This window comes from Odontesthes bonariensis, chromosome 24 (genome assembly GCF_027942865.1).
Source record: "Odontesthes bonariensis isolate fOdoBon6 chromosome 24, fOdoBon6.hap1, whole genome shotgun sequence".
Lineage (NCBI taxonomy): Eukaryota > Metazoa > Chordata > Actinopteri > Atheriniformes > Atherinopsidae > Odontesthes > Odontesthes bonariensis.
Genome location: NC_134529.1, coordinates 4,048,456 through 4,074,617, shown reverse-complemented (window position 1 = coordinate 4,074,617; position 26,162 = coordinate 4,048,456). Strand labels below are relative to the sequence as shown.

Sequence of the window (26,162 nt, the reverse complement as noted above, 5' to 3'; positions counted from 1 at the left end):
CCCTTCCATGGAGCCCATTTCTGATCAGGCTTGGGCCAACAGCAGATGGATCAGCTGAAGGTCCAGATGCATCTCTCAGCTCCTGTGTCAGGTCTTTGCTGGATGTTTTCCTCTTTCTTAAGGACATCACTTTCAGATCCTGTTCATCTGCTGTAGATAGTTCTTTAGGCCTGACACTTCTTCTTCTGTCCTCCACTTGTCCAGTTTCCTCAAATGTTTTAAGGACACACTGCACACCATGCTGAGATATGCCAAGTTTTCAGCTAACAGCTCTTTGGGAATCACCTTGTTGCTGCAGAAATCCTGTTTTCTGTCTGTCAGACTGTGTTATCTTTGCTGTTTTTCACACATGCAGCTAAAGAAATGGGAACAAATCTTAATTCCAGTCTAAAACCCACAAAGAGCTTCTAGATTATTCATTTCTGGTGGCATAAAACAGTTTAATCATTTAATTTATATGAATTGTTCCATAATTAGTAATTAGATTATATCTTATATTCCTTTTTAAGCTTTAAATTTAATCTTATTTACTTTTTCTTGATGTTGTATAACATATAATTCTTATTATTGTCTGTTTTTTTTTCCCACTTTTCTACTTTTAGATTAGGATTTTTTTAAACTGAATTTCTTATATTAATTTGACTCTTTTGGTAACTGAAAGCAGTTTTAATGTAAATGTACAAAAAAGTTGAAACTATGAAGCTGTTTTTCATAGATGCAACTAAAGAAATGGGAACAAATGATGTGTCTCTGTGACAGGCTGCTGGGAACAAAGTGCCTAAAGATCCAGTTTAAAACGGCTTCTTTGCTCAGTTATCTGTTCTGTGTGGACACAACACTGGTTCATCCCTTGAGTTAGGAGCCTTTGTTTTTTCTGCTTGGGTGACCACATTCCTCTGAAAATTGTCAGATAGAACCGGACTGAAAATGAGTGACAAAGCAGGTAATTTCCCAAGAATAACTCTTCAGATCTTCAGAAAGCCTGGAGAACTATTGCTTAAGACAACCTTGAAAGATTTGCACGAAAGTCTGGCTGCTTGGAAGTAAAATCTAAAGAAATTAGGGCTGGACATACACTTCTGTACATACTTATGATGTACTTAGTTGCTAAGTCCATTTTGTTTTTGGTGGAAATATGTCAAATTAAGAACATCAAGTTAATCACTTACCACACAAACCCAAACTGGGATTAACTTCAACGTCCCACCAGCTGCCACATTTAGCTAATGAAGACAAACTGTTGGGTCTCTGACCAAATATGTATTATTATTGTGCAGATGGTACATGCTAAAGAGAGAGAAAACAGAACACAAGATGAAAATGTGCTGCTGTTAGCCAGCGTTAGCTCATTATGCTAAAGTTTGGTTCGAGTCGACCCTGCCAGGCAACCAAAGCTCCAGAATCGTGTCATGCTCCAAACTTAACCCGCTGAAGTTTGCAGAAACTCAACATCCTAGGTCTCCAGAAATGTAAAATGTCAGTATTTTATTCAAGCAACTGGGCTGTTTAACAACAGATTGACTGACAGCTCGTGATTTCTGCTTGTTTGAAGGAATATACAGTAGCTGTGTGAGAGGACATCGTGTTTTTTAGCCCAGTTTTAAGGAAATAGAACCAAATTTCATGATTGTGCACCTAAAAAAACTGAGGCAGTTGGTTTAATTTTATGAAACACACTGAAAAAAAGACAGTGGACATGACATTAAACATTGATCTCTGCCTCCTGTGGTGTCCAATCACCTCCATTAATCAGCAGTTGTGACCGAGTAGACAAAGCTTTTTAAGCAGGGGACTTGAACCCTCGAAGGTTTTTCCAATCTTTCTCTCCTTCCTCGTATGTATCTCTTTGATTTCTCTGCAGAATTTTGCTCATTGCATCCAACCATCTGCAGATTAACTCAACCAATCAGATCATTTCTGATCCCAGAGCAGCCCCACAGCCGGAATTTTTACGTTAACTCGCATTTTTGCTTAAATTTACAATTTTAAACTTTAGGTTTCAAATTGTTGTTTTTTTCAATTTTTTCTCTCCATTTTCCCCATTTTTTTTTTCCTATTTTTTTTCAATTTCTTTTCAAATTCGAATATTTTTTTCAAAATTTAAAAAAAATTCCTTTTTTTTTCGAATTGTTGTTTTTTCATTTTTTTTCTTCAATTTTTTTTCCTTTTTCCCCCATTATTTTTTTCAAATTTCAAATATTTTTTAATTAAAAAAAAATTAAATTCAAATTCTTTTCAATTTTTTCAAATTTCTTTTCAAATTTCAAATATATTTTTTTAAATTAATTTTTTTTTCAAATTGTTGTTTTTTTCCCCAATTTTTTTTCAAATTTTAAATATTTTTTAATTAAAAAAAATAATAATAATTAGCAGAAGTCAATTCCTACATTGAAAGGAGAATTCAGCTTGAGTTTACCGACTTCTTTTTGGTTATTTATCCCTAAAAGACATCAGAAAGGGATCATCTAAATGCCTGAGACAACCGGGAGCTAAAGGAGTTAAAGAAGGGGGGGGATGACAGTGCAGAAGAGAAGGATAATTGGATAAAGGATAAATGGATCTCTTACTCTGGGAGGCATCTGTAAACAGCAGTTATGCTTTACTGGGGCCTCTTTCTGTGGCAGCGGTCTCTACAGGAGAGGGTGCACAGAGAAGTCTATTAGCCCGCTGGACACACAGCAGTGGTCACAAGGCTTCATAAACTACACCGAGGCAAGAAAAACACACAACGCCCGCCTTAGCAAGTCCTTTCTCCTCCAGCTCTGTTCCCACTGCGGCTCAAAGGATCCAGTTTGATGCTTTTAATGAGATTTTTTTTTTTTATCTCATGCCTTTAGCCCAACTCCAACGGAAACATGCTTATTACGCAGCTTCTTTTCTAAAGCTGACGACAGATGTGGATCCTGTGGTGCAAACAGAGCTGATGAGTCAGTGTTTTCGGGGGTAAAATTCCACAAAATTCCTTGTTAAGGCGGAAGTTTTCTTACAGTGTGATATGAAGCGCTCGTTAAAGGAAGAAGAGAGTCCAGTTATCAGTAAACTCGTGTCTATTCTACTCGAAGAGAGATTATCCAATTAGCCCCGGCTTTCTTCCGACACTGAGACGATGTGACATCAAAACAGCCTCAAAACTCGACCAATTAAACAACGGGGCCGTTTCTTTAGGTGAACATCTGTGAGACGTCGAAAAGCACAGAAGAAGAAGAAGAAGAAGAAGAAGCACAGCATGGTCTGCTTTGTAAAACAGAAGGTGACGAACAGAAAGAAGCAGATGAGGAGAAAACCTGAGTGTTGCTACAGAAAGACTCAGATGAGGTCAAAACTTCCCCTTCCCACAAAAAACATTCAGTTTACCACATTAAATATGACTGGATGAGGAAAAATTAGGAACATTACGATGAAAATACTTCATTTTCAGCTTCTTAGTCAAGAAAATATCTAATTTATAACATAATCTTGGTGGTTTGTTTTTAAGAATTCTAAGAAATTTAATGAAATTAATGTGAATTTAATTTAATTTTCATCATTTTAGCCTGAATCATTTATCATTTTCACTGCATTTGATCTAAATAGACAATAGATGTGTCATTAAAATAAAATCAAATCACAGAGGCTGATAGAGGAATGGAAGGATATAGTTAACGAAGTATACTTAAGTGAAAAAATTACTTTTTCACTTCGCCTTCAAATGAACAGATTTATTGAGTTGTGGTCAGAATGCACTGGAAAAAATGCCCCTCCAAAAATAAGTAAAAAAACAACAAATACGAGATGTTTTTGCTTGAAATAAGCAAAAAATCTGCCAATGGAACTAGTGAAAATCGGCTTGTCAAGATTTCTTGAAATAAGATGTGATATTTAGGACTTTTGAGATAAAAGTGATCTTGAAATTAGCTTAAAAACCTCTTCAAATGAAAAAAAAAAGCTTGTTTCATATGATATGTGACTCAAAACAATTTGTTTTCAAGACTTTTTCACTTAACAAGATATTCCAGATGTATTGTATTCAAACAAGTCCCTATATCTGGCTGAAATGGTACTTGTTAGGCAGTTGTGTCTTATATTAAGTGTAATGAGATATTTTGACTAGAAATGAGACAAATATACTTGGTAAGACTTTGATTTTTCCCAATGTGGGTCTCCTATGTACAATAGTCACAGCCAGATTTCGTGGAGTTAACAAACTGATAGATTTGTTTTTTTGTGGTGGTGTTTTGTCTTTTTGCTTGTTTTATGTATTTAGTTAGTTCTTGGGATTTATTTGTTTTGTTTCAGTCTCTCATAATCTGATACACGGCTCTACTGTTTATTTTATTTAATATTTTATTTAATTGTTTAAAGAATCCCAGATGTTGATGTCCCAATATACCATGTACATTTCTGTTACATCCCTCTGTTCTTTTTATTTTAATAAAAAAAAGAAAATGGAAATAAAATGGCTGAAATGAGGAAATGACCCTTTTCCTCCCAGAGACCAGCGCTAACAGCTATAATCTTAAGCTAGCTGTGCTGATTCATGTTTATTCTGGAACTAAGTCCCTTATACGTGTCTTTGAACTGTTCATATCAGGTAGCAAGTCTTAAAATATGTCATTTATTGCAGCTGCAAAGTGAAATGAAAGATTAGACTCCAGAAGCAAAGATTTAAAAATGACAGATTCTGAGCTATGCTTGGTTTTTCGTGGGGATCTAATCAGTGTAACCAGTGATCTGTCGTGCTTACCATGTGTGGAAGCTGGATGTTAGCCAGGCTGTTGATGAGCGACTGGCTGAGGTTGGCCAGCTCGTGCAGCAGGGAGTCGTTCTGCTGCTCGATCACCTTGTTCTCCTCCTCGATGGACTTCAGGTTGCTCTCCATGGTGGTGATCTACCGCAGGAGAAAAGGTCAAAGGTCACCCTGATGTCACAGGTTTGGCTGCTTTTAATCACACTGGAAAAAATCTAAATCTTACCAAGTATATTTGTCTCATTGAGTATCTCATTACACTTAATATAAGACACAACTGCCTAACAAGTACCATTTCAGCCAGATATAGGGACTTGTTTTAACACAATACATCTGGAATATCTTGTTAAATGAAAAAGTCTTGAAAACAAATTGTTTTGAGTCATATTTCACATGAAACAAGCTTTTATTGACATTTGAAGAGGTTTTTAAGCTAATTTCAAGATCACTTTTAACTCAAAAGTCCCAAATATCACATTTTATTTCAAGATATCTTGACAAACCGATTTTCACTAGTTCCATTGGCAGTTTTATTTGCTCATTTCAAGCAAAAACGTCTTGTATTTGTTGTTTTTTTACTTATTTTTGGAGGGGCATTTTTTCCAGTGCACGCCACCGTTCCTGCTTCACTGTTACTTTTTTGCCAGTCCAATCTCTTAACTTCAAATGTCCCAGACGGAACAGCCAATATTTCTGGGCTTCCAGGGTTGCCAGCAAAGCCATTACAGATAATCAGGGGCCAGAATCCTCTGAGTCACTGAATGCAAAATATGTCTCCAGAGTTATCAAAACACTGAATCATCCAGAGATACGTTTCAAGAGTCTGTTTCATTAACCTGTAGGCAACCAAAGTCCTTTAAAATGTGACTGTAACTACAGTTATGCTGCAAACAAGTGGAACAAACTGCCAGTGGAGATTAAACTTTCACCAAATGTAGACATTTTTAAATCCAGGTTAAAAACATTTCTGTTCTCATGTGTCTATGCAGGAAATCTGCACGATATCTTTGAATTTATCTGGACTGTTGCTTGTTTTTAAATTCATTTAAATGATTTTATTTGTTTCTCTTTATGTTCTTTTATGTATTTTAATGCTTCTTCCACTCCCTGCTGCAATGCTTTTATTTTATGTGAAGCACTTTGAATTGTTTTGTACATGAAATGTGCTATAAATGTACAATTTACAAATAAATTTGATTTGATTTTGATTTTGATAATATATTAAGAGTACGAGTTAAGATTAGCTTCTAATATAACTTTTCGTTCTAAATCTGTCGTGTTGCCACAGCAACATCATCAGCAAATGATTAATACAGCATCACACAAACCTGAATTTTCATTGTTTTACTAAAATCCTCACTATCGTTTGTGTAGGAGCTATTTCTCTATTTTCAGTTAAGTCTTAGAATTTAGATTTATTTTATATTATTTGCTTAGGTTTTGGTTGATAATTAGTATTTGTTTAATTTTAGTTGTTTAGGATAAATTGGTTTGTATTTAATTTAATTAATTTTTTGTTTGGGAAATGGGCGTTTCACACATAAATACTTGGGTTTTAGGGAGCTCTGGGCGCACTTGGGTGGTCACATGGTTTTTTTAATCAGTCGTCAGCCAATCAGTGGGTGAACAGGTGAGGAAAGCAGGCAGAAAGTGCGGGAATCAGAGCAGGAGAGGCAGGAAGGGATCCTGTGAAGCTCGCCATGTTTGCTTTTGCCTGCAAACTTGGAATAAATCCATGATGAACTACATTTTAAATGTTTTGGGACTTTTGTACTGGTTTAAACCAGAAACCCTGAGTGCGTCAAGTGACTATTTGAGTTTTGTTTAATTTTAGTTTGGTCACCTTTAAGTCAAAAGTTTTTTTTTTTCTATTATTTTCATAGACAAATAGTCACTACAGTTTGTATGAATCTAGTTAATAAATGATATTTTAGTCCCGCGAACGAACGTTTTCTGATGCTAACGTAAAGCAGGAGTCTTACTTGTGTCCTCAGTTTTATCATGTCCGACTCCACTTGATTGTTGGACTCGTTCAGATCTTTGATTTCTTCATCCAGCTGTTTAATCTCTTCATCGTTTTCAATGCCTGAAAAAAGAAAACATCACAGCAACCTCCTTCAGTTCAACATTGAATCTGTTTAAAAAAGCGTAGCTGAAGCTTTAGCTTCTGGAGTGTTTAATCTTAGCTTTCTGAGCTCTGACCTTTACTTGCTCTCTGCTTGATTGTCAGCATTTCCACGCCACTGATCCTGGCCTTCTTCATGGCCGAGGTGGCACGTGGACAACCGGAGAGGCTGCAATGGATGAACACATGATGAGAAAATCTGGATTGTGATTACAAGTATGCAGCGAATCCATGCAAATGAAGTCTCATCACTGGCTGCCTGCTTTGGAAAATATCCAGCAGAATTAGCAGCATGTTAGCAATTAGCTCTCCCAGAAAGCCTCAGATCAGCTGGAACACTCAGTGTGTTTAAGTCCAGGCTGAAGACACACCTATTTTCAGCTGAATAAAGCTCCAAATCTGAAGCTTGAGTTTCAAAACTTAATCACATTTTAACTCCTGATTTTATAGAATAGAAAAATACTTTATTCATCCCCCGATGGGGGAAATTCAAATTAGTCAAGTAGCTCAATTTTTTTTAAATATTTACAATTATTATATTAACAATAACAATACCAATTCTAGTAAAAAAAAAAATACTACTACTAACTAATAATAATGATAAATTACTAAATAAACAAATAAATGAAAAAAAAATGTTTTTTAAAATTTTTTAAAAATTTTAAATTTTAATTTTAAAAGATTATCTGATTCTATCTATTGTGTAGTGGCTATTTGTCTTCTTGTATCAATAATCAAAAATAAAAAAATGTCAAATCCATAATAAACTAAATTAAATCAAATGGCCACTGAGACAGGGAGTGAATTTACGCAGGTAAAATGAGTCCATTCTCCAGGCAAAAAAATTGGTTTCTTTAGGTTTATTTCTCCAACCACAAGCAAACAAACAAAGAACAATGGGCCTTTGCCGCCTCTCTTGCCCTGGTAAAAAACTATTTGCCCTCCCAGGTGACTGCTCACCTAAATAAACTCTCCCAGTGCGCCCCAGCTAACCCGTGCTTTCAAAATAAAAGCATAATTAAATACCCAAATTAACTCAAACAATACTAAATATCATAAACAACCAAAAAAGGTGTATTCCCCAAACTAAACCCCCAAAAGATAACTAAAATATAAGTGAGCCAAATATAAAAAATAACAAATAGCTCCTACATATTGTTCTTATTTCTTTCTTTTTTGTTTAAAACTTAAATCATGCTTTTTATTTCTACTGTTTTAATGTATCTGTAGAGCACTTTGAATCGCCTTGTTGTTGAATTGTGAAAATAATGCCGTTTAACTTAAGTCTGGAGCTTCGGAAGCTTTTCGTTGACTCTTTAAGTGTTTGAAATAAGACAGGAGAGGCCGCTCACCTGCGGTGGGTCAGAAAGCTTCCACTGACGTGTCCTGAGCCATCGCAGCCTGGAGTCGGGCAGGTCATGCCGTCGGTTTTGCCAGATTTCCACGCGAACTGTGAGCCATTGACGTAGCTGTCCTTCTGCCTCTTGGCTGCCAGAGGGCAGCCTGACGCACTGCGATGAGAGGCGTACTTCCCCGTCACGTGACCCTGTCCATCACAACCTGGGACTGGACACCTGAGGGAAGGAACCATCATTTCTCTGATATTCAGATCCCAAGCAGAGCTCACAGAGCCGCCGCTCTTTGGCAGCCATGTTGGAGGTCCTGAGCTCTTAAACAGCTGGTTGGCTGTGTTCGAAACTACTACATACTACATACTTCCATACTACATACTACATACTGCATACTCATCGATCAGACAGTATGCAGAGCGTTTACCCACAATGCATTTCGCTCCTGCCCGAGCCGAAATCAGCCGGCCTGAAGCTGATTTCCCTTAAGCTCTAAACTCTGTAAACTTTAGCAACATTTGAAACATTTTCAGGTGAGAAAGTAGTCGTTTAGATCCCCAACGTGTTGAAAACCTGACAAAATACCGACTGTTTACAATTTTGTTCCCACGAATTCGGCGCTACTAAAGCTAGCCGCAGTGAGCAACGCACTTTCTGTTATTTTCACAAAATAAAATACCCGTTGCCTTTTATCATAGGGAAAGCCATTAGGATACAATTGGTGCTTTTGTTTTGAAAACAGGAAGTGAACCTACCCTCGTTGTAGCTAGCTTGAAACTCGACGTCACGTTACGTTGCATCTTGGGTAGTTTGAGTATGAGTAGTAACCTCATGATGCATACCCAACATTTCAGAGAATCTAGTATGCATCCGGGAAAAAAGTTAGGAGTAGTAGGAGTAGTATGCGGTTTCGAACACAGCCTCAGTGTTTTTCCGGTTATTGGGCTAAAGCACGACCAAGTCCTTTAAAAGTTTCCAAAGTGTACTTTAGGACTCCTTTGATGGAGGGCTTGAGGACTTCCCGACCATCACTGACCTTCTCCTCTCTCCACAGGCATCTGATCCACTGCAGAGTGACACCGAGCAGGACAAACATTGCTCACTCTGTGGATGACACCTCAGCTCCCAGACAATCTCCAAACCCCCTTCACAGTGACATTTGCACTGATTGGAACGAGCCGTGCGCTGTGCGCTGTGCCCCAGCCGAGCTGAGGTTGAGCTAATTATGATTCCACTGTTAATGATGACGGAGGGTGGAGCAGCGAGGGCAGCGGCCGCCGGCTCAGACTGACAACAGCTGAACTTTGGATTATTCGTGTGTTCAAAGCGGCCTGATGTCGCAGCTCTGTTTAAACACAAACGTTAAATACTCACTACTCTCAACCTTTATTGAACCTGTTCAGCTGGGAGCTCGGGGTGAAGAGCAGAGCCGCACAAAAGCACCTCTAAATTAAAAAGGTCAGCATTTTCAGAGATAATAGATGGACTTATCTGTTCCCAGCAAAACTTTTCGACATCACACTCCAGTCCCTTGTTAGGATTATTCAAAAAACGCCCTGATTTGTTAACCCCGTTTCCAGAAAAGTTGGAAAGTTTTCAACAACTTAAATCTCTAATATGAGCCAAAAACAAGTCCAAAGAAATGATCTTCAGTGTGTTTACGGTAGGGATGGGAATCGAAAACCGGTTCTTGTTGAGAACCGGTTCCCAGTGTTTCAATTCCTTGGAATCGTTTGGCGATTTTGCAAACGATTCCCTTATCGATTCCAGTGGGCGCGAATGACGTCACCACGCAACGTTGCGTGGTGAGTCCAGCTCAGCCAGCAGTCAACAGTAAACATGGCGCCCAAGCGGTACAAACACTCGACAGTTTGATTACACATCCCTAAAAAAGACGACAACAGGGCAACTTGCAAAGTGAATATTTCACCAAAGGGAGGAAATACTACCAACATGCAATAACTATGAATGAATGATTAAGGTCGGTGATTCTGAACCCAGCAGCGTTAGCAACGCTAGCAACGTTAGCATGTCCTCGGCTAACACTGCAGGTCACTAACTAACAAACACTGCCTATCATGTTAGCACCATTTGCCTCATTATAAAAGCTGCTGTTAGTAACGGTTAAGGTTAAATGAATGCCTTCTCAGGCATTACATTTAGATGAAATCATGAGAGACAGAGCCTGACTGGCTCAGAGCCAGAGGCTGGTGGTACTACCCCCAGTTCACCTCTACCTCCAGCTTCTCCTTTCACCAGAGCAGGAAGAGTTAAATTACCCAGGCCAGGATAGACCAATGTGGACCTCACCGTTGTTGGGTTTGTAAGGTCATGACTCGTGTTACTTCTTAACTAAACAAAGTTGATGCTAATCGACCGGTTTGTTGTCCTTTTTCTCCAAATGAGAATCGATAAGGGAACCGATAAAGAACCGAATCGTTAAGCAGAATCGAAAATGGAATTGGAATCGTAAAAATCTTATCAATTCCCATCCCTAGTATACAGACTATCGTATTTAGTAAATGTAAACAAATCAAAAATTTTTAAAAACACACTTATTTGGGCCGATACGAGACCTCCTTCTGCACGACTTCCAACATCAGGCAACAACAACCAGGGACTGCTGAGCAGCTGAAACCTGGGATTCAGCAGGAATGGACCCAGATTCCTCTGAAAAACTGCAACAATCAGTGTCCTCAGTTCCCAAACGCTAAAAAGCGTCATTAAAGGAAGCTGATGGGAAACATGACTCCAGAACAACTCGTACTGAGAGTCTTGCTGCAGCAAACTCAAGTTTTGTTCACCAGAGATGAGATTTCTTGATGATTTCTTGCTGTTTTCAGTGATGTAAAACTGCAGTTTGTAGGAGTTGAGTTATTCTAAAAGGGCTCTGATATGATCCAGACCTTTGAAGGATTCTGGCTCGTATCAGACCGAGTTTCAGTGTGTGGTTATTTCCGGAGCTCATCAGTTATCTGACGGCTTTATTAAACGTTGACATCATCAAACATGTGAATCTCAGACAGTTTGCTTTAAAAACGGCTTCAGCGGTTAATCAGAATTGTTAAAGAGTTCTTTCATGTTGATTAACTAATTGACTCATTAAATTTTGGAGTTGGGTTTGTAATAGAAAATCACTGAAGCTCATATTATGTGTTGATAAAAGATCTGCTGATTGCAGATCCAATTCAAACACTGTCATTTAGTTCATTACCATAAAATAATTAGTTTGCCTTAATTAGCTGGATTTATATTCTCAAATGAACAGTGTTGAGTTTTCTTTATAAAAACAACACTCACATGAGAGGCCGTTTGGGTTTAACATGCCGCTCACAGATTGGATATTACAGCTGTGACCAAGCTGAAAGCTCTTACTTGATTGGCTCCTGGTCATCTTTGTCCTCTTTGCTGTGGAGGATTTTGATGCCGCTTTTCTTGGCCCGTGGACAGCCGGACAAACTGCGGGACAGGAGAGACACTTTAAAGACTTTAAAGACTTTTACAGCAAGATGATTTCACCTTTTTGAATTTTCAATGACCAAATGAAGTTTTAACAAATCATAAAATGTGTTTTAAAGACTCTGTACCCTCTTTAGAATAATTATATCCAGATTTGAGCAGTGTAACTAATGTAGTTTCCATACAGGACCTAGTTTGGGGCGATCAAAATGCAAAAAATGCAGTGAAATGGCCCTTTATGCCCATCCATTTAATTTGTGAATCGGATGCCAACTTCAGCGTCGTGTCTATGGGCTTGATGTGGCGCTCATGTAACACCCCCACATTTAAAAATCACTGCTCCAGCCCTGGTCTGTACCTTCTGTGGGAGGCGTAGTTTCCGGTGATGTGTCCGGATCCGTCACAGCCGGGGGTCGGACACCTGAGGGGACAAGAAGTAGGACGGTGGGACAAAGAACTCATTTAGTGGGGTTACATGGCACTGAAAGGATCGGATTATTGGCTAAATTACAATCAGACTGAGTTATTAAAGGGTAATTATCCTTGGATATCTGGCAGTGAATGAATGGGATCAGAGGCACAAAGCGTGTCATACCCCGGTATGATAGGTGGCGCTGTACCCATTCCAGCTGTTGCTAATAGAGCCACTTCCTGTTGACCTCTTCACCACCAACAACAACAACAAACTCAGGCGTTGGAGAAAGATGGAGAACGCAGAGCAAGGCTGTCTTCGAAACCGCCTACTTCTCCTACTACTCCCACTACTCATACTAACTTTAACTTTTTTAAATTTGAAAATGTTTCAAATGTTGCTAAAGTTTACAGAGTTTAGAGCTTAAGGGAAATCAGCTTCAGGCCGGCTGATTTCGGCTCGGGCAGGAGCGAAATGGAATTAAATTTCTTGATGTCTACATGAACTTAATAACTCAGTCTGATTGTAGTTTAGCCAATAATCCGATCCTTTTCAGTGCCATGTGACCCCCCTGATTGTCTTGGTAAGCTTCCTGATAAAGACTGGATTGGAGCAGATGTTTCTCTAAAACCTGTACAGCATTGATGGAGCCTTTTCCAGATGTTAAACATGTCAGTTCCAAAGGAACTAATGCACCTTCTAAAGCATGAATACTTACTTCTTAAGCGTCTGGATATACAGTTTGGTAATGAACTGTCATCCAGAATTTACAGACTATTTATTGTTAGAAACTGACTCTAACAAAGTCATTAAAATATGCAGTTTTAATGTGATTAATGTGAGGTCAGGTACGTGTTTGAACTATTTATTCTTGTCTTTTTTTTTATCTTTAAATCGACTGAGAAACTTTACTAAAGTTAGAAGCATAGAATAGTTAGAAAACCTCCACAGTTCCATGGCAACAAGCAGTCGAGCGTCTTATTGATGGTCGGGTCAAATGGGCAACTTAATTAGCTAAATTAAGTTTAAAAAATTTAAAACATGTGGAGCATGCGCAGAACGCAAAGTCTGATTCAACACGTGCTTCAAACAGGTTTAGTGTGACTTTCAACCCAGTTATCTCGGGGTCTGAATCCGATCCAGTTCTTAGTCAGATTAAGGTGTTTACATTAACTTAATAACTCTTTTTTATTTTTTTTATTATTATTTATTTATTTATGTATTTATTTTTTAATATTTTTTTATTTTTTAATATTTTTTTATTTTTTAATATGTTTTAATATTTTTTTAATGTTTTAATTGTTTTAATTTGTAATTTTTTTAATTATTATGATTTTTTTTCCATTTTTTTAAAAACTCAGTCCGATTGTAATTTAGCCAATAATCCGATCCTTTCAGGGCCATGTGACCCCACTGAGTGTTCAGCTGCTGATGGTGGAGACTCACTTGAGTTCTTGCGAGTTGGTCGTCATCATACCGCGGATGTTCTTGTCGGCCAGCTGACAACTTGACAAACTGCGGGACGGAGAGATGCAGAATTATTGCAACGCCACCAGCCTTTTTCCTCCATTTTTGTTTCTTGAGGTCTTAATTAAAAAGAATGCAGAACACAATGATGAGCCCGAGGCTGCTGAATAAAGTAAAACTTCAAAGTTGTTGAAGGAAAAGTGCAAATCAAGATGAAGTGAAGCGCATCCAAATGAAGTCTTCATGAAACGTGCTTCTTTCATGGAACTAATTCCCAGCCTGAAGTTTATTTGTTCAAAATAATTCACTAAATAATTTAGAGAAAGCTTTTCTGGAGGGTTTTTCCATCATCTCTCTGTGTAATCTGTGTTTAAGTCTCCAGAAAAAGAAAGAAAAGGGAAGAAAAAGACGTTCCCCAGACTTATGTTCCCTCACAGCAAATTAAATCTGCGTGTGGTGACTCTATTTGGTTGATTAGGTCATTAAAACGTCTCCTCAGTCAGAGGTTGGTTTTTATCTTACTGAGGTTTTCACGTGAGGCTTTTTTCATGCAAACAGGTAATCTGAACAGTTCCCAGAGCTTTGCTGTGGGCAGAAGATGGAGATGAAGTTTGTGGGATGCTGATCTCCAACAGCAAGCAGAGGAGATGTTGTTGGTCAGCTTCTTTCCCACATCTCCCTCCTCTTAAAGCTGATATTTTTGTTTTAACCTCACATCAACGTGTTCTTCTTCTTGGTTTTAAATGCGAGCTGCTCGTTTAAACTGCAGTAACGCTGTGACTGAGTCTGCACTGGAATTAAAATCAAAGTCTTACCAAGTATATTTGTCTCATTGAGTATCTCATTACACTTAATATAAGACACAACTGCCTAACAAGTACCATTTCAGCCAGATATAGGGACTTGTTTTAATACAATACATCTGGAATATCTTGTTAAATGAAAAAGTCTTGAAAACAAATTGTTTTGAGTCACATATCATATGAAACAAGCTTTTTTTTTTTACATTTGAAGAGGTTTTAAGCTAATTTCAAGATCACTTTTATTTCAAAAGTCCCAAATATCACATTTTATTTCAAGAAATGTTGACAAGCCGATTTTCACTAGTTCCATTGGCAGATTTTTTTGCTCATTTCAAGCAAAAACGTCTTGTATTTGTTGTTTTCTTGCTTATTTTTGGAGGGGCATTTTTTCCCAGTGTGGGAGGAGGTGCAGTGTGATGGCCTTACGTGACGAGCTCTTTCTTGCTCTCCTTGCAGGGCGGGTATTTGTGGTGTTTGGGGCTGGGCATGGTCACCTCGGCCGGGTAACGCTGCTCGTCCATCAGCTCCTGGAAGGGATCCAGCTCGTCGCTCTGGTGTAGGGATGAGAAATAAGCCGACTACAACATGTCGTTAAAAGCTCAACGTTGGCACGATGAAACAAATTTCCATTTGAGACACGGACAAATTTAAAGAATATATATCTATTTGGGCTGGGCAACGATTAAAATGTTTAATCTAATTAATCACATGATTTCCCTGATTAATCACGATTAATCGCATTTGTACGCAGAATCCAAAAATGAATTCAAAAGTAGCGTATAGCCTTTAGCATTTAGCTTTATTTTAAATGTGCTGCCATATGAATGAAAGTGCCATAACATTTGTTGTGCAAACACACTTTTAACATCAGCATCTTTCTGTAGTTTTTATGTAGAAGCCTCGCTCCACTGTCTGTTTCCTTGAATGACTTGCTGCTATCAGTTGTGTGTTTTGCCTTTAAGTGATATTTTAGACTGGAACTACTACGCTGAGAAGACAATTCAACTTGGCAGTGTTTACAGATGACTTTGGTTCTGTCCACTCCGCCGTCTGGAAGAACTTTAACATGAAAATGGCCGAGTAAAAGTTCCGTACCCTTCTCCGTGTTTGGTGGATCCGCCGATTACTTTCTTTTCCAACAGACTTTTATAATAAAATTAAAACTCAGTCTTACCAAGTATATTTGTCTCACTGAGTATCTCATTACACTTAATATAAGACACAACTGCCTAACAAGTACCATTTCAGCCAGATATAGGGACTTGTTTGAAGACAATACATCTGGAATATCATAATTAATCATCTTAATCTTATTTTTGGAGGGGCATTTTTTCCAGTGTATATTTTTTATCTTTGCATAACTAATCTATGTGCAACGTTTATCACTTCAAATTCTTGCCTTTCCACCTTGAAACATCACTTAAAAACCCCTGTTTAAAGGGTGAGCAACTCCGGTGAACTCCTCAGTGAAATCAGCACAAATGAAGCCATTCGATATCTTTGTGTTGCAGCTGCGAACACAAAGTTTTGGAGCACTGCAGCCTGTCCACACATCGCACCTCTTCCGGTGGCAGAAATCGCTCTGGACCGTCTGGAGAAAATCCCATCAGCTCCCCGAGCTCCAGGCTCCGGCCTCCTCTGCAGCGTCGTGCTTCATTAACGAACGCAATTACTCTCCTGATTAAAACCTTTCACTCCAGCGCTCTAAATCCAACAAGGCAAATGTAGCAATTTGCTGCATGGATTGCTCTGTGTGATATCAGATCTGCGAGGACTTAAAGTGTGCAGATGATCTATCATGTTTTACTTGTGTATTAGTGCTGTAATTCAGTATTTTAATGCACCGGGCTCGAGCTGTTGAAGCGTTCACTCAGAGAGCGATGCAGTGCTGCTTCTGTCCACACGAGGGCGCACTGAGCCCGCTGGAGAGCATCGGCCCCGCCAAACAGGCTCACTTATCGCAGGACTTTGAAATTAAAATGTCAACTTTTTAGCTCAGTTGTCAAACCTAATCCGACTTCCACGTGTTTAGATTGATTGCAGCTTCCTAGTGCAGCATACAGAATATTCATCTTAATAAACACCTGTCACTATACTTATAATTCAGTATAAAATTGTTCTTCTGCTTTTTTGCATTTGATACAAAGACTGAGAAATGTGTCAGAGCATTCAGTATTAATCCCTTTAGCTTTTGCAGTTGTCAGGGGTGCAAACACAATTAAGTTGATTAAATGTGTTTAACATGTTATATTATCTGGCAAACCAGCGACAGAACCCCCACACTGGAAAAAAATCAAAGTCTTACCAAGTATATTTGTCTCATTTCTAGTCAAAATATCTCATTACACTTAATATCAGACACAACTGCCTAACAAGCACCATTTCAGCCAGATATAGGGACTTGTTTTAATACAATACATCTGAAATATCTTGTTAAATGAAAAAGTCTTGAAAACAAATAGTTTTGAGTCGGATTTCACATGAAACAAGCTTTCTTTTTTTACATTTGAAGAGGTTTTTAAGCTAATTTCAAGATCACTTTTATCTCAAAAGTCCTAAATATCACATCTTATTTCAAGAAATCTCAACAAGCCGATTTTCACTAGTTCCATTGGCAGATTTTTTTGCTTATTTCAAGCAAAAACGTCTTTTATTTGTTGTTTTTTTACTTATTTTTAGAGCGGCATTTTTTCCAGTGCATCCTGTTATAGTATCACACTAAAAATACTATCATACAGTTATTTAGATGTTTATTGCACTGAGGCTATTACAGATCTAATTTAAAAAAAAAAGAAAAAGAAAAATCGGCTTGTGTCAAAGCCCTTAAGCAGTAAAAAAAAGTTCAAATGTTGTCAGATTTTCCATTTTCAGGAGGTGACTTAAGCTTCCGTGGGGAAAGTTAACCGAACCCGAGCTTAAAGTTGAACTGTTTCTGTGTCACGGCTCCAGGGTAAACTATGAAAACAGAGCTCGTGTGGTGAGGTTCGGTTTTGGCAGGCTGCATCACTCTGTGTCACTCCAGCGCCTTGGGTTGGAGAGGCTGCACATGCACCCATGCTAAACCTTGCCAAACTTTTTTCTTATGCATGTAAAGTGATGCAAAAATGACGCATACCACCAGCGAGCAGCAGCGGGCTCTCGTAAAGTAAGTCTGCAAACGTCCCTGTGACGCTTTAACGCTACGCACCGGAGAACAAGCATCTTTAAAGGGCTTAAAAACTCTAATAATCTCTTAATCTACGCGTGCGCCCTATAATAAACTGAGTTATTTAAATCTCTCAATTTCATGCTTTGAGTCATCCTTCCTTTGCATGGTTAGGGAACAAGCTGCCTAAATGAAGTGTTTAAAGCCCTTAATCATGACTGTTAGTGCAGTGTGTGCAGCATGAGCGACACTCAGAGCTCCGGCGTGGCCTAAAAATGTTCCTCATTCGGTGTGTTTCTCACCTTAATCTTCAATTTAACCTTTTTCTGCTCCTATATCGCTACACATTAGGATAATCGAGCCTGTTGTAGAAGATAAATGATCCCAAAATGGATCTTAATTCTCTGAATGATGCCTTTTTAAATGTTCAAATTCTGCACCGAGTCCACAGACTTCTGCACTGTCTCTGGTAGACTGGTGACACTTTCTGTTGTGGGTTTGTGAATCTTAACATTTGCTCAATAAATTCCAGGAAGTTTTCTTTGATAATGTGGAAGTAACTAAAGATTAAACGGACGTCGTTTCCATCAATTCATTTCAATCCATCCCAAGAAGTGTGGCTCTTATTGCACAGCATGTCAGTGAAACATGATGAAATATGCAAAAAGACAAGATAAATTAGCATTTTAGAGTTTAAAAGTTAATTAAATGTGTATATATATCTATATATATATAGATATATATACAGTAGTTAGACCAGTCAAAGCCATACGATTTGCAATAAGTTATTTCATTCTTCGTCTTTTCTGCAAACTCACAACCGAAATACACTGGAAAAAATCAAAGTCTTAACAAGTATATTTGTCTCATTTCTAGTCAAAATATCTCATTACAGTTAATATAAGACACAACTGCCTAACAAGTTCCATTTCAGCCAGATATAGGGACTTGTTTGAAGACAATACATCTGGAATATCTTGTTAAGTGAAAAAGTCTTGAAAACAAATTGTTTTGAGTCACATATCACATGAAACAAGCTTTTTTTTTACATTTGAAGAGGTTTTTAAGCTAATTTCAAGATGACTTTTAACTCAAAAGTCCTAAATATCACATTTTATTTCAAGAAATCTTGACAAGCCGATTTTCACTAGTTCCATTGGCAGATTTATTTTGCTTATTTCAAGCAAAAACGTCTCTTATTTGTTGGTTTTTTTACTTAATTTTGGAGGGGCTTTAAACACTGAACCCTAACTTAACTCTCCTGCTCCTTCAAGTTCTGAGGTCTTTATTTTTATCGAAGAAAAGCATGTAAAACAGGTATTTGTACTGTCCATGTATGTCTGAAAGGTTTCTGCAGTCCTGTTGGCTGCAGTATCATTATTAAAAATGTGTTTCCTCAGATGAACAGAAGCTTAAATCAGGTTTAACCCTCATACCTGATTTAAAACACAACTTCATTTCTGAAAAGGGACATTTTTGTCCCCTTTTAAAACGACCTAAAAACATCACATGTTATTATTTTTTTCCGCTTTTTTTTCCGTAGATCTTTTATTCCACTTCAGTTCTGATCATAACTACCAAGTTTTCAATTATTTTCAAAAATTTAACCCTTTAAATACCGGTTTATATGATGTAAAAGCCAATTTCTGTAAAAAAAAAAAAAACACACAAAAACTGCTATATTTTCAATATATTGAATGCAAAGTGCAATTATTGAGTAGGGATAATTATGGTCTGGGATATGTCAATGATCAGCAACAACATTGATTTTTAGGGATTTTTAATTTTTTTGTTATGCCTGATTTAAAAAAAAAAAAAAACTCCTTAATTTCTGAAAAGGGATATTTTTGTCCCCTTCTAAAATGATCCCCAAAATACCATATGTTAATATTTTTTTTCAGAAATCTTTTCTTCCACTTCAGTTCTGATCATAACCACCAAGTTTTCAATTATTTTAAAAAAATTACCCCTTTAAATACTAGTGTATATGAGGTAAACACCAATTTCTGTTAAAAAAACACACACAAAAACTGCTGAATTTTCAATGTATGCAATGCAAAGTGAAATATTCTATGGGGGATTATTAGGTCTGAGATATGTCATTGATGAGCCACAACATCAGTTTTTACAGCTTTTTAGTTTTTCTGCAGTGGCAGATTACAGAAACGGCTCCCATAGACATCCATTATAATGAATACAGCATTAGACTATGCTGGAGTGGACAAAAATGTCCCCTATCAGGGATTAAATTTAAATGGACACATAGTCGTAGCTTCCATGTGCACACATGTTGACAATGAAGTTCACAAAACCTGGTTCAACAGGTGTGACGTCAAAGCTTTTTAATTTCTAATTCTGGTGATTCCACGTGTTTCTTCGATGTAAAACCCGGGACACGGACTTTCCAGTTACCTCTTTGGGGTCCTGTTCGTCTCCCAGCCGCTTCATCTTGGTGTAATCGACGGGCAGGTCCCAGCAGTCGGTGTCACTCAGCTGGTAGCAGCGGCTGCTGAGCAGAGCCTGCCGCTGGGGCGACATCGGCTGCAGGGGGGTCAACACCGTGCCGCTGCCCTCCGGACCGCCGGGCTGACCGGCAACGTCCACCACACTGCTGTCGTCCAGATCGCCAACTGGACTCTAATGGGGAGACGGGTGATTATTGCCCCTCCATTTTAGATCCTGGCCTGTGACGCTGACATCTAGCCCCACAGGATTTTATTCGCTCTTATTTGAATGTTTGATATGAACTAATCTCAGACTTCTGATCTTTACGCAGTTTGACGAGTTTTAGCTGCCAAATTCAGATTTTTTCTGTTGATTGCTTCAATCGACGATCTGCTGATCTGCTGTACCTGATCTATTGGACCCGTCACCATTGGACCTGGCTTTGAAAAATGTTCCGATGTCATTGCAAATTAGTTTGATATTGATTGATAAAATCTAGACACGTGAATGTGTACAGCTTTGCTCTTTTATGCTCAACTTTCGGTTCCTTTCTTTTATATCCAAGCTAAACTGCATCTAAAATGTCCCCAACTGGGGTCAGTTTTGGGAATATGAAGCAGAGTTCTTGTGTTTATCTTGGTTAGTAGATCATATGTTGGGATGTTGCTGCTATAGGCGACAACTAAATCTGAATCTGAATGTATCATCATGTTATCTGGAGTCCCACAGGGGTTGATCCTTGGACCACTTTTTTTCCCCTCAACATCACAGCTTCTCAGTTTTTTTTAAAAGCGACACGGTTTTATTTTGTCAATGCTTCGAGCAGATGAATGACTAAATGCAGTTCGATTTATTCCGGTTAAATAAAGACAAGATGGAAATCACATCAAGCACGGAAGAGAGAATAAAAGTTACTCGAAGTTTAACTTCAGAGCTGCAAAGTTTTGCAGAGCTGAGCTTTAGCAGCCTCTGAATTATATTACCCCAAAGAAACAACAAAAATTTGAGGCTTGTTTAGATTTAGACTCATTTAGATTCATGTCTTTACCTCCAGCACTTTTGGGAAGATCTGTGAAAGTCCTCTTAAAAAACCTGATGAAGACAACTTCACTGTAGATCACTACCGATAAATAAGAAACTCCTTTTCTGTATTACCCAGCAGACTTTAAAGCAGAGCTGTTTTCTAAAAAAATATATCAATTTCTGGGCAAAATGCACAACTACAGAGTATACTACGTATAATCCGGGGTAGAACCTGCAGACAGATCCAGGGTGGAAACGATCTAAACCAAGTCGTCTTTAATCTCTTCTGTATCTTCATATTTGGTGCAACCAGCAGTTTATTACTGCACTGTTACCTTGTTTTATGCTTTGTTCTAAATGTTGATTTTATTTAATAGGGAACCGAGCAGTGAGACTGCAAGGACCCTATTGTATCTGTAAGGTTTCTTCTTTCTTTCTTTCTTTCTTCTTATTCTTTGCAAAAAGTGCTCGAAAACTCAGGAAATTTTGCGAGCGCCACCTGCCAGTCGACGACATGAAAGAATCTAAACTTTATATTTTTGGGAGTCGCTCATTGACTCTGTAGCGCCCCCTACAATGCTTAGAAATGGTCCCCGCATTGGGGTTAGTTTCGCGTGAGGTGACAAAATTCGGTAAACTCATTCATCATGCCCAGACGCACAAAAATGTCTCATGCCGCCATGGTCCCACATCCACAGGACGGCGGCCATTTTGGATGGAAAGTGCGTTTTCGTGCCATTTTTGCCTGATTCCACGCCTTGTATATGATCAAACTCGTCCTACATATTTAATGCTACAGACTTCAAACTTGGCCAGGTTACTCTTAAGACATGGGGGGGAAAAAATCATAGGGAAACTTTTTCAAATCTTAAAGGGCGTGGCCATGGCGACGCCTCAAAGTTCGATGACTCGCCATCACTCGCCACTAAAAATAAAGTCGCTTATAACTCCCACATACATTATCCAATCTGTCCCAAACTTCATACGGTGATAGCTGGACCCAGCCTGAACGCGCACATATAACATAGTGACATCCACCTATAGCGCCACCTGCTGGTGGTCTGAAACGTCTTTTTTTTTTGCCACCTCGCATTTGATCAAACTTCTTCTCCAGATTTAATGGTAACAGCTTCAAACTTGGCTAGGTTACTCTTAAGACATGGGGGGAAAAGATCATGGAGAAACTTTTCCAATCTCTGAACGGTGTGGGCGTGGCCAGGCGGTGAAAATCGTGTGATGGCGTTTGTGGTTTGAAAGCCTTATCATCACAACGTCATGAAACTTGGCACACACGTCCACTCTGTCGACCTCGTCCGTATCTAAAGGGTATCGTGTGTGGGTGGAGATAAATGGCTCAGTGGCGCCCCCTAGAAATATTCAAAAAACCCTCCGCATTGGGGTTATTATGTGCATCTTGGTCCCGCATACAGCTGCTTGCAGCTTTGTAGTTTATAATTGACTTTGCTTTAGTTGCGCTACAAAAACAAAAAGCCTTATTTTTTCCACTCCAGTCATCATGCACGACCCATTTCTCAGATTACCTGTGTCAGCAGGTCCTGAGGTTTCCCTCCCAGAGCGTGCGGGAGCTCCCGGCACCTCGTAGACAGGTTGAGGATGGCCGTGGCCGCCATGTGGGCCGCCTCCATGTCGTGGGTGTAGTCAAAGCTGCTCTTACTGCAGGTGCTGCTGGCACTGCTGCCTCCTTCACCCCCTCCCCCGCCTCCTCCTCCACCTCCTCCACAGCTCAGGCCGCTGCTGCTGCTGGGAGCGTAGCTGCTGGTCGTACTGCTGGCCGGGCTCGACGTCTTACAGTAGCGCTTTACTGCAGGGATGCACACACACACACACACACACACACACACACACACACACACGGGTGATTGGTTAGACTGATGCTGGCATTTGGCCACAATGAGCAGCAGATGGGTTTTTACGGAGGATCTAAATTACAGAAAAGACATTCTGTTGCATGTAAAAATATCCGGGAAATGGACCAACTGATTGAGGGAAAGAGAAGGAGGCACAGACTGAAACTTGGACAGGTTAGAGATTGAAAACAACAGTGAAATCATCAATTAGATGGGACATATCCTAAATCTGTTTAGGCTGAAATCGGACGACTTTAAACGAGATTGGGAATCACTCACTGGCTCGCCAAGAGAGTATTAATCCACAGCTGAAAATAGTCCCTGCGCTCCCTCCTGTCTGAGGATGTTTCTAAAAGCTCCAGTGACCAGATGTCGAATGCAATTACTGATACTTTTCCAATGAAACTTCATATTAAAACAACGTGCAGCACTCATGTCTTCAATAGGAACAAATGGCCTCGTCATGGAGACCCACAAGATGAAGAGAACGCAGAGATGTGTGATTTTCTTTGGTCTTTAGGGAAGCTGTTTCTATTAAAAAGGCATGACCAAAGTCAATAAATACAAGAGAGAAAAAGCTGATTAAGTGCTGTATGGACAAAGCAGAAGCAAGACGGCGATTGTGTGCTGGTGTGATGGTGAATCTGGGCTCGGTGTGGAGCGATGCTGATGAAGGGAAGCGTGGTAGAAAGGAGGGAGGGAGGGAGTCGTGACAGAGGGGAGCGCAGACACCTCGTCTGAAAACCTCCCTCCTGCCTGCATCTCACTAATGGCTCCCAGCCAAAGAAACAGGGCTCGCCTCCATTATCTCTCACAATCCATCCATCTGCATCCTCTCTCTCTCTCTCCTTCCATCCATCCATCCCTCCATCCTCTGCTCAGACGAGCAGGCTCTTAGTTTGGCATTTCCATTATTCTGCTTCCACTCCTGCCATGTGGAGAAGCCAAAAAAACGCCAGTGTTTTTAGTGCTACCACAAAGGGGGATATATGCTTTACTAAGCATTTACGTATGAGTGATTAAATGCATTTTATCATTAGGCATGAAATGTTCTCCTCAGGATGGGAAAATGAATAAGAGTCCCCTAACAGAGGAACCATCTTGCAGGCTTTGTTCCCTTCAACAGGAGAAATGACTGACAGAAAGTCCAATTCTGTCTAGTTTTCAGCTAAATGCCAACATGACAGGCCAGTTTCTTCCAGGTACTTTTTGATAATTGTTTTGTGGCTTGTTCACTGCCCACTTTGGTATTTCAGCTCCCAGAAAGAAGCAAAAAAAGAGAGCAGCAAAGGTTTAAACAACAGAGTGTGAATTTAAGATAAAACGTCAGTTCGTTTACCGTCAAATCCTTTCGGAGAGGTGTCACGCCCATGGAGGGATTTGGTTGTTGGGCCTCTTTTCCCGTATCCGCCATGTTGGCCATCGTAGCTGCTGTAGTCATAGCTGGTCTTGGAGTATTTTTCCAGCTCCTTTGTTAGATTGGACCGCGGCGTGCTGGTTGGAACGTTGTTTTTGTAGCCGTACTGAGGAATTTCCAGTTGCTTGACGAAACACATCGGCCTGAAAGGCAGGGGAAACAGACTGGGATTGCATATGGGTACGTCACCATTTAGGATCCCTGATTTCAGTATCAAGGATGAAGAAAATGTTCATGTCTATCTGCACCAGAGCTCTACTTGCATGTAAAAACCAAACAAAAAAAAAGATGCAGAGATGCAAGATGGAGATTGTTTGCACCATTTGGCATCCCTGCTTTATGTTTTTAGAACTTAAAGGGACAGTTCGCCTCTTTTGACATGAAGCTGAATGACATCCCATATTAGCAACATCATTTATGAACATCTTCTTACCCCCTGCTGCGTCCTGTGAGCCGAAGAAGATGTTCATAAATGATGTTGCTGATATGGGATGTCATACAGCTTCATGTCAAAAGAGGCGAACTATCCCTTTAAGAGACATTTCGATGCTGTTTGACTTCCTGAGTTCAACCATCTTCAGTGCGACATTTGACATTCATAGTGTGGCTTAACACCGTTTCAGAACAAATGTCGGCTTCCCCAAACTACCTAGCCTAGAAATCTAGACGCCCCTAGCGACCGCTAATTGAATTTGCTCCCGGGCTAGTCTAGTCACTTGTGGTCGTTTTGCGAGGCTGCAAATCGAAACTTAATCGGGCCAATCAAATCGTGAAGAGCGGGGTCGGAGGCCGGGCTACCTAGTGACGACAGAGGTGCGACGTTTCAGTGTGTAGTTCCAGAGAGAGGTAAACAATGGCTGCGCCCAGCGAACAGTCTTTCGAGTTGTCTTTTGCAGCGACTCTAGAAAATTTAGATCTACAGTTTTCTTTGCGAGACGAACAGATAACTGCACTTAAGTTTTTTGTTTTTTTTTAAAAAGGACGTTTTCGGAGTTTTGCCCACCGGGTATGGTAAAAGTTTAATTTACCAGCTTGCTTCGTTGGTCCGTCGCACTGACTACGTAATCCTTCTTCATCGCTCTGATTGGTTGTTGCGCCATCCTATTGCGTGGCGTTGAGTGCAGAGGCAACTTAACAGACAACCGTTTATCCCGCCCACACTGCTATCCAGCTTCACTAGACACTTGTACAGCTTTTTGCTGTACGGGTCTGGCTTGCTAGGCTACAAACTACCCTGAAGTGTGTTTGAAATTCTTTGGACCATTTGGCATCCAACAGATGGAATCTGAAGACAACACCCAAACTCTATTAAACAAGTTTTAAAGTTTTCAACCATCAGCATTCTAGTTTCAGTTCATATCGGTTATCCAATAAGAATGGAGGACTATATATTGGTCTTGATTTAAAGAGACAGAATTAATCTTCCACAGCGTTTTGTCCTCTGGAGAAAGGTTTCCGACACCATTCAGTGGGCGGTACCTGAGGACGCGGTCCGATGTCTGGTTGGTCTTGCTGCCGCTGTCAGTCGAAGAATGGCTCTTCTCGTGGACTTTCGCCATCTTCTCTGCAGCAGCGATGGGACAACCGGACAGACTGAAGGGGGCGGGAGGGGACAGACGGAACAAGGCCCGGTTAGATTCTGCACGAATCCCACAGAATCAGATTCACAACAGTTATGAATGAATTAAGGATTCTAAAATAACCCACTTTATGAGGACTGTGGCTGATTTTAGTTGATGAATTTAGCAGCCTAATGTCTCCACAGACTGGAGGTCTTATTGTCATTGGAAGGATTGTTTGGGTTCCCAGCTGACTGACCCATAGGGTAAGGAATGGATTGATTAACTGAATAACCGGTTTATCAACTCATGGTTTGACTGACTTACCTGCTGGCTGATACACGAACAGGGGAAAGGTTTAACT

General features: G+C 39.6%; 1 protein-coding gene across 7 annotated transcripts in view; it reads right to left on the bottom strand.

Moving 5' to 3' along the window:
• myt1la (myelin transcription factor 1-like, a) overlaps window positions 1-26,162 on the bottom strand; it is a 111,402-nt gene that overhangs the window by 5,961 nt on the left and 79,279 nt on the right. For 5 of the 7 annotated variants that reach the window (XM_075459170.1, XM_075459169.1, XM_075459175.1 and 2 more), the window contains exons 12-24: window positions 25,719-25,832; window positions 24,162-24,382; window positions 22,496-22,776; window positions 19,899-20,123; window positions 14,768-14,919; window positions 13,518-13,586; window positions 12,018-12,080; window positions 11,576-11,659; window positions 8,204-8,425; window positions 6,929-7,020; window positions 6,709-6,812; window positions 4,724-4,867; window positions 2,568-2,630 (exon numbers count right to left, since the gene is read on the bottom strand). In XM_075459170.1, coding sequence (XP_075315285.1) covers window positions 2,568-2,630; window positions 4,724-4,867; window positions 6,709-6,812; window positions 6,929-7,020; window positions 8,204-8,425; window positions 11,576-11,659; window positions 12,018-12,080; window positions 13,518-13,586; window positions 14,768-14,919; window positions 19,899-20,123; window positions 22,496-22,776; window positions 24,162-24,382; window positions 25,719-25,832 — 1,834 coding nt within the window. The remainder of the gene's footprint in view (window positions 1-2,567; window positions 2,631-4,723; window positions 4,868-6,708; window positions 6,813-6,928; window positions 7,021-8,203; window positions 8,426-11,575; window positions 11,660-12,017; window positions 12,081-13,517; window positions 13,587-14,767; window positions 14,920-19,898; window positions 20,124-22,495; window positions 22,777-24,161; window positions 24,383-25,718; window positions 25,833-26,162) is intronic. The other 2 variants (XM_075459173.1, XM_075459174.1) reach the window with 2 other exon arrangements.